General features: G+C 37.6%; 2 protein-coding genes across 3 annotated transcripts in view; both read left to right on the forward strand.

The window, feature by feature from the left end:
- The window catches only part of LOC126782277 (ferredoxin--nitrite reductase, chloroplastic), a 61175-nt gene extending 48414 nt beyond the window's left edge, over positions 1-12761 (forward strand). The window contains exons 2-5 of one of the 2 annotated variants that reach the window (XM_050507492.1): positions 10136-10393; positions 10530-10884; positions 11159-11447; positions 11629-12759. In XM_050507492.1, the coding sequence (XP_050363449.1) occupies positions 10255-10393; positions 10530-10884; positions 11159-11447; positions 11629-12369 (1524 nt within the window). In that variant the 5' untranslated portion in view covers positions 10136-10254 and the 3' untranslated portion in view covers positions 12370-12759. Of the gene's footprint in view, positions 1-10027; positions 10394-10529; positions 10885-11158; positions 11448-11628 lie in introns of those variants that run through there. The other variant, XM_050507491.1, reaches the window with a different exon arrangement.
- LOC126782573 (receptor-like protein 7) lies at positions 5112-8303 on the forward strand. Its single transcript, XM_050507842.1, has one exon. The coding sequence runs from the start codon at positions 5112-5114 to the stop codon at positions 8301-8303; it is 3192 nt and encodes a 1063-aa protein (XP_050363799.1).
- Positions 12762-13729: the final 968 nt, after the last annotated feature.

Raw genomic sequence — 13729 nt, forward strand, 5'->3', positions numbered from 1 at the left:
TCTTCACTTGAGATCAATCAACATCCGAGCAATATTGATTGACCGTGATGATTAACCCCCACAAATGGAGCAAGAGGCATTTCATACTTATTTATCAAATACGTATTGTCAATGTAACAACATCACCAAATTCCTGGTATGCCGCCCTACTCCTTGCATCCGGCCAAAAAAATTTCTCAACCAACCATTTTCATTTATATCAATGGCATAAAAGAAACTAGCATTCTTAGCTTGCATATCCAAAAAGTAAGTTGTGAACAACAGTAGCATCACCTTCTTTGAGCCGCAATCGCCTTACTTTTTCAATGTGATTTCGGGCATATTTTTTTCAAAAATGGCACATTTTCATAACCACAGGCTTTAACAATAATGGAGTTAAAACTCTTGTTTAACCCTATTTTAGCAACTCTTGTTTGATGAACTTAATTCACGATTAATTGGGAAATAACGAGATTTTTTTGGACTCAAACCATGGTTATGCTCAAGCTTTGCCGAATTGATTTTCCACTTTCTGTCAAGACATTTACCAAGTCTAATAAGTGCCTTGCAATCAATCTTAACACTTGGACATGCCTTTAAAGAGTTACTGGACTTACTTTTAAATTTTCTAGCTCGACCATAAGAGAAAGTATAGTACTTCATATTTCCATCATTTCCTTTTAGTGATGTTCTCTTTCTTACATAAAATCCTAACTGCTTCCCAAATTTTTTTATAGTAATCATATGCCTCATCAATCAAATCAAAATTCATCTTAACACAGGGCTCTTGAATCGATTCTTCAACACAAGGCTCTTGGATCAATTCTTCAACCTCATTCTCTTGAATATTTTCTATGTTTTTGGATGAATCATCCACCATTCCTATACAATTTGAAGTAATATATAATTTTTACATGTGTCTATAATACTGAAACTCTTAATTATCTCAATAAAATTATAATATAAACTATGTACCTTGATCATTAGTGAGAACAATGTTCTCCAGTTCATTGGATAATTCTTCCATACCTTGATAACCTGAAAGAAAAGGCAAACATTGACATTGACATTGACCCATTGTTCATATTCACTCAATAATCATCATATCTAAACCTTCATTTCATTATAAATAAAATGAATAAGATTCAAATATATTACATTGTATACAATCGATCATGAGTTATCAAGCTTGTTATAATTCAGTTCCAATAATCAGCCTTCGTTTACTATTTTCTATTTATATTAAATATAATTTTATTGACTATTTTTAGCTTCTGGTCATATACTTACAATCTACTTAATTATGAAGCACATGGAGGAGGGTTAGCAACTATGCTCTGACGGTGTGGAAGTATGGCTTCTATTGGTGAAGTATATATGTGGGATGACAAGAACAATGTAGCTAGAACAACTTTCATTGATGCGATGTAATATCCAACATAATTATTGATAAAATTATTATCTCGATAATAAAAACAAACAAGAGTTATAGAGAACTAGCAAGATCAAAGAAGAAAACCCTAAACATTCTATAAACATTCTATACCCAAATGAAAACCCACTTTCTTTGAGCCCTAATTAAAATTGCAGAAAAAAAAAACTAAGCACGTTTGAAGGAGGTTCTTGTGTGGAAACTTGTTCAATTATAGGTCTTGATCATCAATTTGAAGACTATATGATTTTGGTCCTTTAAACTTGCTCTATATAGTCATGAAGACTTATATGATCGATCAAAAATAGATGTTCTACTCAGGGGCGGAGAGAAGTGGAAGGCTATATGGGCTTAAGCCCGTACAAGATTTTGGATAAAAAATCATAAGATATATATATATATATATATATATATATATATGGTGTCTACTAAAAAAATCTATGAGTATTGCTTTGCTTTAAGCCACAAGACGCTCATCTCTCTCCCTCACACAGCCATTGCTTCATAGCCTTCTCTGCCTCAATTCCACTCTTCCCAATTCTTTAATTAAAATTTTGAGTGTTCCATACAGTTTATTGTTAAAAATCTATCAAAGTGTTGCTTGATTTAAAGCTACAAGATTAGTTTAGTACGTGTGGCTTCACTTGCTTGTTTTGGTGAAGCTTATTTGAGGTTTTAATGCTTCATTTCAAAGATTTTTAGAATGTTTGTAAATTTTGTTGTCTGGTCTTCTTTCTTATCGTCAAGATTGTGTTTGTTGTATATGGTTTTAATAGATATTTTTTTTCATCTTCTTTGTATGTTATGATCAAATTCATAGATCTTCATAGGTCTCAATAGTTTCAGATAATAAGAAGATATTGATTGTTTGATGCTTTCTTTTATGTTAGTGTCTTACGATGATTCAATACAATTACCTGGTTCCATAGTTACCCCTTAATGGATTTCTTTTCTTGATAATTTAATGAATCTCTATATTGAATGAACTTGCCGATAACATTGATAATGATTTTATAATTGAAGAGTTTGAAAATTGAGGGAACCTCGTAGAGTACGTTTAGTTAGCTTATTATTGCATACTTGCAATGTTGTGATGCTTGTAGTTTTCAATTCACAAGGTTTCGTTTTACTTCTTCTTGGTGCATATTTTGATTGAAAGTTACAAAGGTGTGAGAATCATCCATGCATCCATTGAGTTCTAAACCTTTAAAAAAAATTGGTGTGGTATATACATTAGCCTAGATGGCTTTTGAATCTTGGATCCGCCATTCTACTGTTATTCTTAACCATGTGAGAAGATGGAGGAAACCCTTTAACAAAAAAAAGAAGTAAAGAAACCCATTAGGGTAAAAAGATTAATTATGAAAAAAAATTAAAAAAAAATAGAAAATTAGTTAGTGGTATTAGACCACATTTGAATTAATTAAAAACTCACTTTTCATATTTCTTATATAAATTAGGACATAAACTCAAGCCCAAAGAATAGATAAAACAAAACTGATTAATTAATTAATGTAAAAATATCCAAAATACCCTTATTTTCGTGAAAATTACCAAATGACACTCTTAGATCTAACAAATTTCTCTCTACTCAGTTTTTAGTTTTTTTTTTCCGGCAAATTTATGTTTTTCGGCCAAACTACCGGCAATTTGGAGGTGAGGTAATATATAAAGTTGTTCATTATATCATGGGCTTTCATTTAAGTACCATATTACATATGTTTTGAGAAATTTTGAAATTTTGAATTATGCTTACTAAAAACCACAGTAACAGTTAGTTTCTCAGTCGACAATAGTAACTAGATTTATAGTCGACAGTAGCATGTACCTTCCAAGTAGCAGGTGTCTTCCAAGTCGACAGTAGCAGGTGTCTTTTAACTCGACAATAGCAGTTAGTTTTTTATAATCAACAGTAGCAGATAACTTTTCCATTGATAGTAACAAACACTATAGGTCAAAGAGGGGTAAAAAAGTAAAATATTTTATGACATGTGGCAATTTGTCATCATTTGGTACTTATTTGTAAATTTTAGTCTTTATTTGCTTTATCAAATTAAGTAGAGAGTTATTTGTAAATTAGATTGTTGTCTGGTACTTTTGAGTAGTTTGTTATAAAACATAAATTTATAATTATATAAAAAAATAGAATTAATCAATGAATAACAAATTTGTGTTGTGATGATCTCCTAAATTATGGGCTACCTAGCATTACTCTAGTTAATTTCCTTGAATTTCTTTTTTACCTTCTTTTTTCATAGATTTGACTCCGGGCACCATGTTACAGATTATGTCTAATTGTTCCTCATACTATGGGGAAGTCTTATATTTATTGGGTTTAGAACCTTATCCAATTAATTTGTACAAAGGATAAGAATTTCGTGAAAACACAATAACACAGATAGATCCATAAAAAAGGATCTTTTTTAAACCGACATAAAAATCATTAGAAAATTAAGAAGGGCAGGTTGTGGTGACTGGTGAGGATCATGAAGCTAATGCTCTGAAGAAGCTTATCTTAAAGGGGGTGCAAAATGAGATAATTGTGATTGGGAAGTTTGATTTGAACAAATTTAAGCTAGACTGATAAGCCCTCATACCCAATGAACCTGTTTGGAGAAGGCCAAAACGTTAAACATTATATATAGGGGTAGTGGCTTGGTGGTGAGTAGTGCAAAAGTGTCATTGTGAATGTGTGATCAATCTAGTTGATCTCAAACATAATTAAATATAACATATCACTTTAAAGCTTAATTAATTTACCTTCTGAGTATGTAAAAGACTTGGAATTAAAATTTTATCACATTTGCCTATGTTATGTAGAACACAGATTATGTTAGGTAGCACAGAGACTGACGAACACAGATTAACACGCAAGTTTGCTCATGCAGTCTGTACAATTGCTATGCTCGTGTGATTTCTTTGACCTCATGACTCTTTTGTTGAATGGAATCTTAATGGAAAACTAGCATATATGAACAGTTCATGAACTTGCAATACTTTAGTACAGAACATTGTTGGACTACGACTATTAATTGGAAGAGAAACGATAGTGTTATCCCCACCTTAGATGCCCCGTGATGTTAGAAAAACTTGAATTTGTAACCACCACAATGCCAATTATTCTAAAATAACCAGCAATCACGCCATATGTCACCAAACATGAGTAATGCATATATTTCTTGGCAATTGCCATAGCTTCATTCCAAAACAATTTGATTTTTCAATTTAGATATTTCAAATTTAACTCTTAACGGTACCTTCTCCCTACAAAACAAAAAGGATAAACCAATTTGTAATCATAATCATGATATTATCACAATTTATGTAATCACAAAGCATGATATTATCTCAATTTATATGCATGAGTTTTTCTAATGAGCCAATTGATCAAAGGACTCTTATGAAAGAACAAGCTTGATGTTGGCCTAATATTTCTAGAAGTTCAATGTTTCATTAATTTATGGTCTTCCTTCTCATCATATTGAAGCCAATCAAGCCACTTGCATTTGATATTGCTAAACCTGGAGGTACTAATCCTCCCATGTGTGACTAAACTCAAGTCAGGCCCCCTTTTATTGATTTCTTATCGTTACTTTGTCCCATTTCAATCATGTCATTTTGCTTTTGCGCCACCCTCCTTTTTGTACACTCAATTTCCCTAAGAAACGACTCCAAAGTCTTCTCAAGTAAACGAGGAACAATGGAGGAAATGGGGAGCTGTTCGAGTGTGTATAATATAGCTCTCACCTACGTTCTTTTCCATACAGGCTCTTATACCAAAATTATCAAAACATCAATTATGGAGCTAACACTGAGCTTATGGCATAGTCGAATGCTTCTGAAGCGTGTACTACTATCCATGTTTCCTTTCTTTGTTGTTGCCAACTCCTTAAACTCTGTGCAGCAGCCGTCACCTTCCTGCCATGATGATGAGAGCTTCGCCTTGCTCCAGTTTAAGCGAAGCTTTGTCATCGACGAGTTTGCTTCTATTGGTGATGATGCTTATGCAAAGGTATTGTCATGGAAACCAGCTGCTGCTAAAGGATGCTGCTCATGGGACGGGGTCGAGTGTGATAAGAGGACGGGTTATGTGATTGGCCTTGATCTTAGTAGCAGTTACCTCTCAGGATCTATCAATTCCAACAGCACCCTCTTCCACCTTGTTCATCTTCAGAGGCTGAACCTTGCTGATAATGACTTCAATCAATCTCAAATTCCTACTACCATCAGGAATCTTCCAATGCTTCATTATCTCAACCTCTCTGGCTCTTTCTTTTCCGGTGATATTCCATCTGAAATTTCTCACTTGTCCAAGTTGTCCTCCTTGGATCTCTCCGACAATACTGATATTACCGGTGAAAGATCGCTGAAGCTAAACCAGTCCAATCTAAGAAGGCTAGTTCAAAACTTAACAAGTGTAGAACAGCTTCATCTCAGCTCCGTCCTCATTTCTGCACCAGTACCCCATTCCATGGCAAATTTATCAACTTTGACATCTCTTCTCCTCGAGTATTGTGATCTGCTAGGCGAATTCCCGGTAAGTATTTTAAAATTACAGAGTTTAAAGTTTCTCAATGTAGAATCCAATCCAGATCTCGTAGGCTTTTTTCCAGCATTTGAACAAACTAGTCCTCTCATATCACTCAGAGTTTCCAGAACAAGGTTTTCAGGAGTCCTTCCTTTTTCAATTGAAAAGCTTCAGTCATTGAACGAATTAGTTGCCAGTCGTTGCAATTTTTCCGGATTGCTTCCATCTTCACTTGGAAGTCTTAGGAAGCTGGTTTATTTAGACCTTTCAAATAACACACTAACTGGCTCCATCCCTGCTTCTTTGACAACCCTTACCCAACTTTCATATCTGTCCCTTGATAATAATCATTTCAGCGGCTACATCCCATCTTCTCTTGGTAATCTCACCCAGCTCACAACACTTTTGCTAGCAACAAATCAATTAACTGGTCCAATCCCACCATCTCTAGGAAAGCTTACCGAACTCACTGAGTTAGACCTCTCTGGTAATGGTATCAGTGGTTACATCCCATCTTCCATAGGAAATCTCAACCAGCTAGAAAGACTTTCGCTTTCATCTAACCAACTTACTGGGCCGATCCCATCTTCTATTGGAAATTTCAGCAAACTAATCGAGTTGGATTTTTATTCAAATCATTTGAACAGTTCCATTCCCGAGTCCTTATTCAATCTCACAAGTATCGTGACACTTTATCTAGATAGTAATAGATTCAGTGGAAAATTGAATTTTTTCATGTTCCAAAAGCTGCAAAGTCTCCTCATACTGTATCTATCTAGAAATAAATTGGAATTGTTGCTCGAAGAGACAAGATATACGAATGCAACAACAACATTTCCAAATTTTATAACTCTAGGACTGGGTTCTTGCAACATAACTGAGTTCCCGAGTTTCCTAAGATATCAAAAAAACTTGCGATGGCTGGAACTTGCTGAGAATGGAATGCATGGCCAAGTACCGAGATGGATGTGGAATGTAAGCACAGAAAGTTTGACAGTACTGAACATTTCTCATAACTTCCTTTCTGGCTTTGACCATCCTCCAGTAGTTCTTTCATGGAGCGGCTTACAACTCTTGGACCTTTCATCGAACATGATTCAGGGATCACTACTGATACCTTCACCATCCATCAAGTACTATGTAATTTCAGACAACAAGCTAAGTGGACAAGTTTCACCTCTGATATGCAACCCGACTTCTCTGGAGTACCTTGATTTGTCAAATAACAACTTGAATGGAATACTGCCGCAGTGTCTCGGGAATTTCAGTGAAAACCTGCGAGTCTTACATCTTGGAAACAACTCTTTTGAAGGCCACCTCCCACAAGCATACACAAGCAATCTGATCATGATTGATGTTAGCAACAATAAGCTGCAGGGAGTATTGCCCAGGTCATTGGTGAATTGTGTGATGCTTGAGTTTCTTGTTATATCAAACAACAAATTCAATGATGTTTTTCCTTCTTGGTTGGGAGTTCTCCCAGGATTGAGACTCTTGGCAATGCACCATAATCGCTTCCATGGGTTGATCAGGAAACCTGACAAGAATCTAGGTCATTTCCTTCAGTTGCATATTCTTGATGTATCTTTTAATAATTTCTCAGGCAACTTCCCCTTTGAATACATCTTCTCTGGGAATGCAATCAAAGGTATCACTTCGGATCAGCTCACATACATGAAGACAACTGCAGATGTTGTTTATGATCCTTCATATGGCGGAGGGTATTTCTCCTTCACAATGACAAGTAAAGGTACAAACATATTCTATCGAAAGATTCCAGGGGACTTTGCAGCCATCGACATCTCAAGCAACAAATTTGATGGGAAGATTCCTGAATTCATTGGGGAGCTGACGGGGCTTCGTTCGCTGAATATGTCCAACAACATTTTCAGTGGTTTGATCCCCTCATCCTTGGGAAAATTAAAGTTGCTGGAATCATTGGACCTTTCGCAGAACAAACTCTCAGGGGATATCCCTCGGCAACTGGCACAGATTTCATTCCTTGCAAAGTTCAATGTCTCTCACAACAATCTCAGAGGTCTTATCCCTCGTGGAACCCAGTTTGCTACATTTGATAGTACTTCATATCAAGGAAACCTGGGGTTATGTGGAGATCCATTGCCAAAAAAATGTGGCAATGAAACTTCCCAATTACCACCTCCAGCAGAAGAAGAGGAAGATGATTCGGATTCTGGTATTGATTTGGATTGGAAATTTGTTCTGGCAGGATCTGTGAGTGGCATACTAGTTGGAGCGCTTCTCGCAGATGTGCTTGTCACAAGGAAGCGTGAATATTTTCTTGAGATTGTGGGCATTCTAATCAGACAAAGGAAGAAAAGAGGGAAAAGGACTTGGAGAAAATGAGCTTGTTTTATTTGGCCATGCAACTACTCTTTGTTTCTGTCTTTCAGTTGTATTTTCATTATAATGTATAATGTACTCTTTTTGCATTTGTTGGTGAAGTAGAGATGCATACTATGTATACTTAATTTTGAGTGCAGAAACCACTCAGAGCCTATCAACTACAAAGGATTTGTTTTTGCTGACATATTTTATTTCGACCTAGTTTCATATTTTAGTATATCATGAACCAGAGAAAGTGAAACAGCATCATGTTGCTCAATTAAAAAACTTCAAATATCAAAGACAGTGATAGAACAGATCCAAAAACAGAAGCGCTGATTACTAGTAAAAGAATGGACTAACCTCTTCCCTTGATGTCATCTTCATTCTGTGAGTAGAAGGAAATGTGCTGTACCAAATAGTCTCAATGCTTCTACATCACATTCCAAGAAATAAGATGCTTCTCAGGCAAGGCAACCAAACCAATACTCCAAAACTGATCTATCATCTTCACCAATCACCACTAGTCCACCACCAGTCCAAAGGCAGCAATCCCCTTGTATATGACCAACCAAAGCCTCCAGCCGACCCCCATATCTTCCTCTTCAATGTAGTCTTCGTCTGCCACGCTATAGGAACCAGGGGCGGATCTAGGGTAGGGGGGGGGGACTCTAAGTCCCTCCAAGAATTTGGGAAATACTTACCTAAGTACATGCTAACAAATCCCAACAAATGCATATTTGTGTCTATTTTTTTTCCATTTACTTCCAATCGTCCTTGATTTCTTCCGCATGTAATTAATCTATTTTATTTTGTGCATTAATTTTGATTAAGGTTTTTGTTCAATTCCAAAATTTTCATTTTGCAATTGACTAAACTTATGATAATTTTGAATGGATTGTTTTTTTCAAATCAACAAGGTATATAATTAATATATTATAGTTGAATATTTTATACACTACAAATTTTTATCACTTCGGCCGTTAAAGAAAAAATTCAAATCCAACCGAGTTATGAATTATGAATCCGCCGAACTCCAAAGCCACCATCTCCCCCTGACCTTGAACAAAATAAAACTAAATATTCGTCCGCCAAACTCTACTTATCTCAGACATTTTATCGAATACCTTCCGTACACAACCTATCCAAAGCACCCACATACCCCGTGAGCTTCCAATGCCTTCGACCACATCACACTTCTTTTAAACATTTCATCGAACATTTCTCTGCATCACCTTTCGACCCCAAAATTTATTAATCATAACAATCAAATATAGACAACCCGAAAGTCTGACCAAACAAAAAATGCCAAACGCCAAAACGAATATCCTTTCGCTTCCCAGACGCCACATCCGAAGAAACCACACGACTCTCCCCCAAAAAGGCCTTTAAATCTGTAGCCAGTAGCCATCAGGCTCCAAAGTTGAAAAAACCTTCTCGCAAATATTAAAACACAAAGGCACATGCGGACAGGCTCACCTTACGTTTTCAGACAAAACAAACAAGATCGGTCTGATTAAGCTTAACCGAAGCAAAGGGACAAAATAGTTATTTACAGAGACCAACAGTCACCACTACTACTTCACCACCTTGAAATGGTTTTCTTAAACATAAAGATGCGACCTTTGGCACAACCCAAGAGCCCATTCATCCTAAGGTCCTCACCGCCACGCCCACAATCTCCCCCTACAAAAATGGCCACACCCTCCTCTCTTTCTTCCCATCATCATCATCATCATCATCATCATCACCACCACCACCCATGGCTTCTTCATTTCGGTTTCTCTCTACTCCTCCTCTACCCTCTTCGGCCCCCACCAAGCTCTCCGCAGCCACCGCACCACCGCAGCCAGACGTGGCTGCGGAGAGGCTGGAGCCGAGGGTGGAGGAGAGAGAAGGGTACTGGGTGCTGAAGGAGAAGTTTCGAGAAGGGATTAATGTTCAGGAGAAGGTCAAGATTCAGAGGGAGCCTATGAAGCTTTACATGGAAAGTGGGATTGAAGAGCTTGCAAAGCTGCCTTTTGAGGAGCTTGACAAGGTTAAGGATACAAAGGATGATATTGATGTTAGGCTCAAGTGGCTTGGTCTCTTCCACAGGAGAAAGCATCATTGTAAGTGAAATTTGATTAGTACACTAACATTGATTAACATTTTCACTGAATTATTACATGTTTATGTTTAGTAGTATCACAATTAGACATGTAGTTTAGTAGTTGGTTTTAATTGCTTAAAAATGATGGTGATCAGATGGAAGATTTATGATGAGGTTGAAGCTACCAAATGGGGTAACAACAAGTGCGCAGACAAGGTATTTAGCGAGTGTGATACGAAAATATGGCAAGGATGGATGTGCAGATGTGACAACCAGGCAGAATTGGCAAATCCGAGGAATTGTGCTGGCAGATGTGCCCGACATTTTGAAGGGTCTTGCCGAAGTAGGCTTGACTAGTCTGCAGAGTGGGATGGACAATGTGAGAAACCCAGTTGGGAATCCACTTGCAGGCATTGATCCGCAGGAAATTGTTGACACGAGACCTTACACGAATTTGTTGTCCCAGTACATTACTGGCAATTCACTCGGCAATCCGACTATAACAAACTTGTAAGTAATCTAACTCCCTCAATGGAAAGGCCACCCTGTTTGGTTATAACTAAGCTTAAGTTTCATACAAATGTACTGTTTGATCTAATATCACCCTAGTCGTTGTAGTTTCAATTTAGCAGTCACGTCCCTTAGTTTATAAAATGTAGCACTATGATCCAAAACGGCATTCAATTGCATATTATATGATCTGTGATCCAAATGCAGTTGTTATAACTAAGCAAAGATGTTAATTAGTTGCTTAGCTTATTAAGTTTATGCTTCATCTGAGCAGGCCAAGGAAGTGGAATGTGTGTGTGATAGGGTCTCATGATCTTTATGAGCATCCCCACATCAATGATCTTGCATACATGCCTGCAACAAAAGATGGAAAATTTGGATTCAATTTACTTGTCGGAGGCTTCTTCAGTCCTAAAAGATGTGCAGAGGCAGTTCCTCTGGATGCATGGGTTTCGACAGAAGATATGATCCCGGTTTGCAAAGCTATACTGGAGGCTTATAGAGATCTTGGCTTCAGAGGGAACAGACAAAAAACAAGAATGATGTGGTTGATTGATGAACTTGTAAGTATGCACCATCCTGATTATATAATAAGGTGCTTCTTAATAACATATGTAATCTTTAAGTTACTGAACTATTTAGTTGTCCATATGTCAACCACTCAACTCTTGAAATACTTGGAAGTACTTCCAAATTTTAAAGTAACTTCCGTTAGTGTGTGCTAATGTTGTTGCCTTCCTTCAGGGCATAGAAGGATTCAGATCAGAGGTTGTTAAGAGAATGCCCTTCAAGAAATTGGAAAGAGCATCTTCTGAGGATTTGGTACAACAGCAATGGGAAAGGAGAGACTATATAGGTCTCCATCCACAGAAACAAGAAGGTGTGAGCTTTGTAGGTCTTCACATTCCAGTAGGCAGGGTCCAAGCAGATGACATGGATGAGCTAGCTCGAATAGCCGATGAGTATGGCACTGGGGAACTACGTCTCACAGTGGAGCAAAACATTATCATCCCTAATGTTGAGAACAGGAAACTCCAAGCATTGCTTGAAGAACCGCTTCTGCAAGAAAAGTTTTCACCTGAACCTTCCATTCTCATGAAAGGACTAGTAGCTTGCACCGGCAACCAGTTTTGCGGGCAAGCCATCATTGAGACAAAGCAACGGGCATTGAAGGTGACTGAGGAGGTAGAGAGGCACGTGGCAGTGACTCGGCCAGTGAGGATGCATTGGACAGGGTGCCCCAACACCTGTGGGCAGGTGCAGGTGGCAGATATAGGTTTCATGGGATGCATGGCAAGGGATGAGAATGGGAAGCCTTGTGAAGGAGCTGATGTTTTCCTGGGAGGGAGAATAGGTAGTGACTCACATCTGGGAGATATTTATAAGAAGAGTGTCCCTTGTAAGGACTTGGTGCCCTTAGTTGTTGACATATTGGTTAAACACTTTGGGGCTGTCCCAAGGGAGAGGGAAGAAGGGGATGAGTGATTCAAGAGTAATTGAAAGGAACGGTTCAATGCAGATATTCATGGGTGTTTTCTCTGGTTGAAGGAAGGTAAAGAAGCACATCTTTGTGATTCTGAGCATAAGTATCTGACTTCTACACACTTCATTTTGTGGACCGCTTCTTAGGATGTGAGCTTACCCTGTTCCTCCTGTTGTTGTATACCAAAGTAGTACTTGAGCTTGATCAGGTATTTGTCAATTCATGTTTGCATTCAGTGAACATAAATTTATGTTCATCACTAATAAGATGCAATCTCTATTATATTCAGTATCAGATCTTATTCCCAAATGCAACTGAAGATTTTGTTATATCAAGACTGACTGTGTCATGTCTATATATATATTTCTATTATTCAAAAAGTACATAAATTTTTACGTGTCTTAGATGGTGGTGTTTTCTGTATCAAGTAATATCTTGAAAATTGGTCAGGAAAGTTTGTTGTGACATTGTTCCCCTTCCAGTGATAGTTTCAGACTTTTAGAGGTGTTTAGGTTAGACTGAAGGGGACGGAGAAATCCATATTGATAGATAGTATTTCAGGTCATTATACTCTACATAAGAGCAGCAGAGCATCAAGTCTGGTTATACTGCCCTTGAACCAGGTTGTGGTGACAACCAAAGTTGTGGTTTAACCAAATGAACCGGCCAAGCTCTTCCTGTAGCTCTGTTTTTTTTATCCTAGACCCAGTAGGAGAGGGTAAGGGAGATGGTTTGGGAGCAACTAGGTATTTAGGAGCTGGACAAATTATTTAGAAATATTTAGATTTGGCAATTTTTTATATAATTATAATTCATAAATACATTTCCGGTGCCTACAGACTAAATACCTAAGTAGTTTTGCACGGTTATACAGCCCTTTTCTCTTCTTCCTTCCAGTCAGATTGGCTGCCCAGGCCCAGCGTTACGAAGCAGTGGGCAGCGCTATGGCCTTCCTTCCCTGTTATCGATCTCGACCAGAGATTCTATAGAGAACCTGATGTTGCGGAACTCTCTCAGATGACGCAACCGTAAGAGGCTCTTGGACAAGTAGAGTATCGATCCTATTCCAACATTGTCGTTTTTGTAAGAGAACAGAATGATTTTGACCTTGGTGTCAAAGACTTGAGACATTCCTGTCTGAATTTGGAAACTCTTCCAGGTTAGCCTTGGAGTGTTAAACTTTAAAATCTTTAACCAGTGAGGACAAAGCCATCTTTGCCTTGAGCATTTGTCGATTGATACATGTTGGGTTCACTACTCTTATCTTTGAGCTTGAATTCAAGTAACACTCTGAAATCCTCGAAATTTATGCATTGTCATTCTTTCGTTCTTGTAGTTATTGCCAAGTATCTTGAGGCGATG

This window comes from Argentina anserina, chromosome 2 (assembly GCF_933775445.1).
Source record: "Argentina anserina chromosome 2, drPotAnse1.1, whole genome shotgun sequence".
Lineage (NCBI taxonomy): Eukaryota > Viridiplantae > Streptophyta > Magnoliopsida > Rosales > Rosaceae > Argentina > Argentina anserina.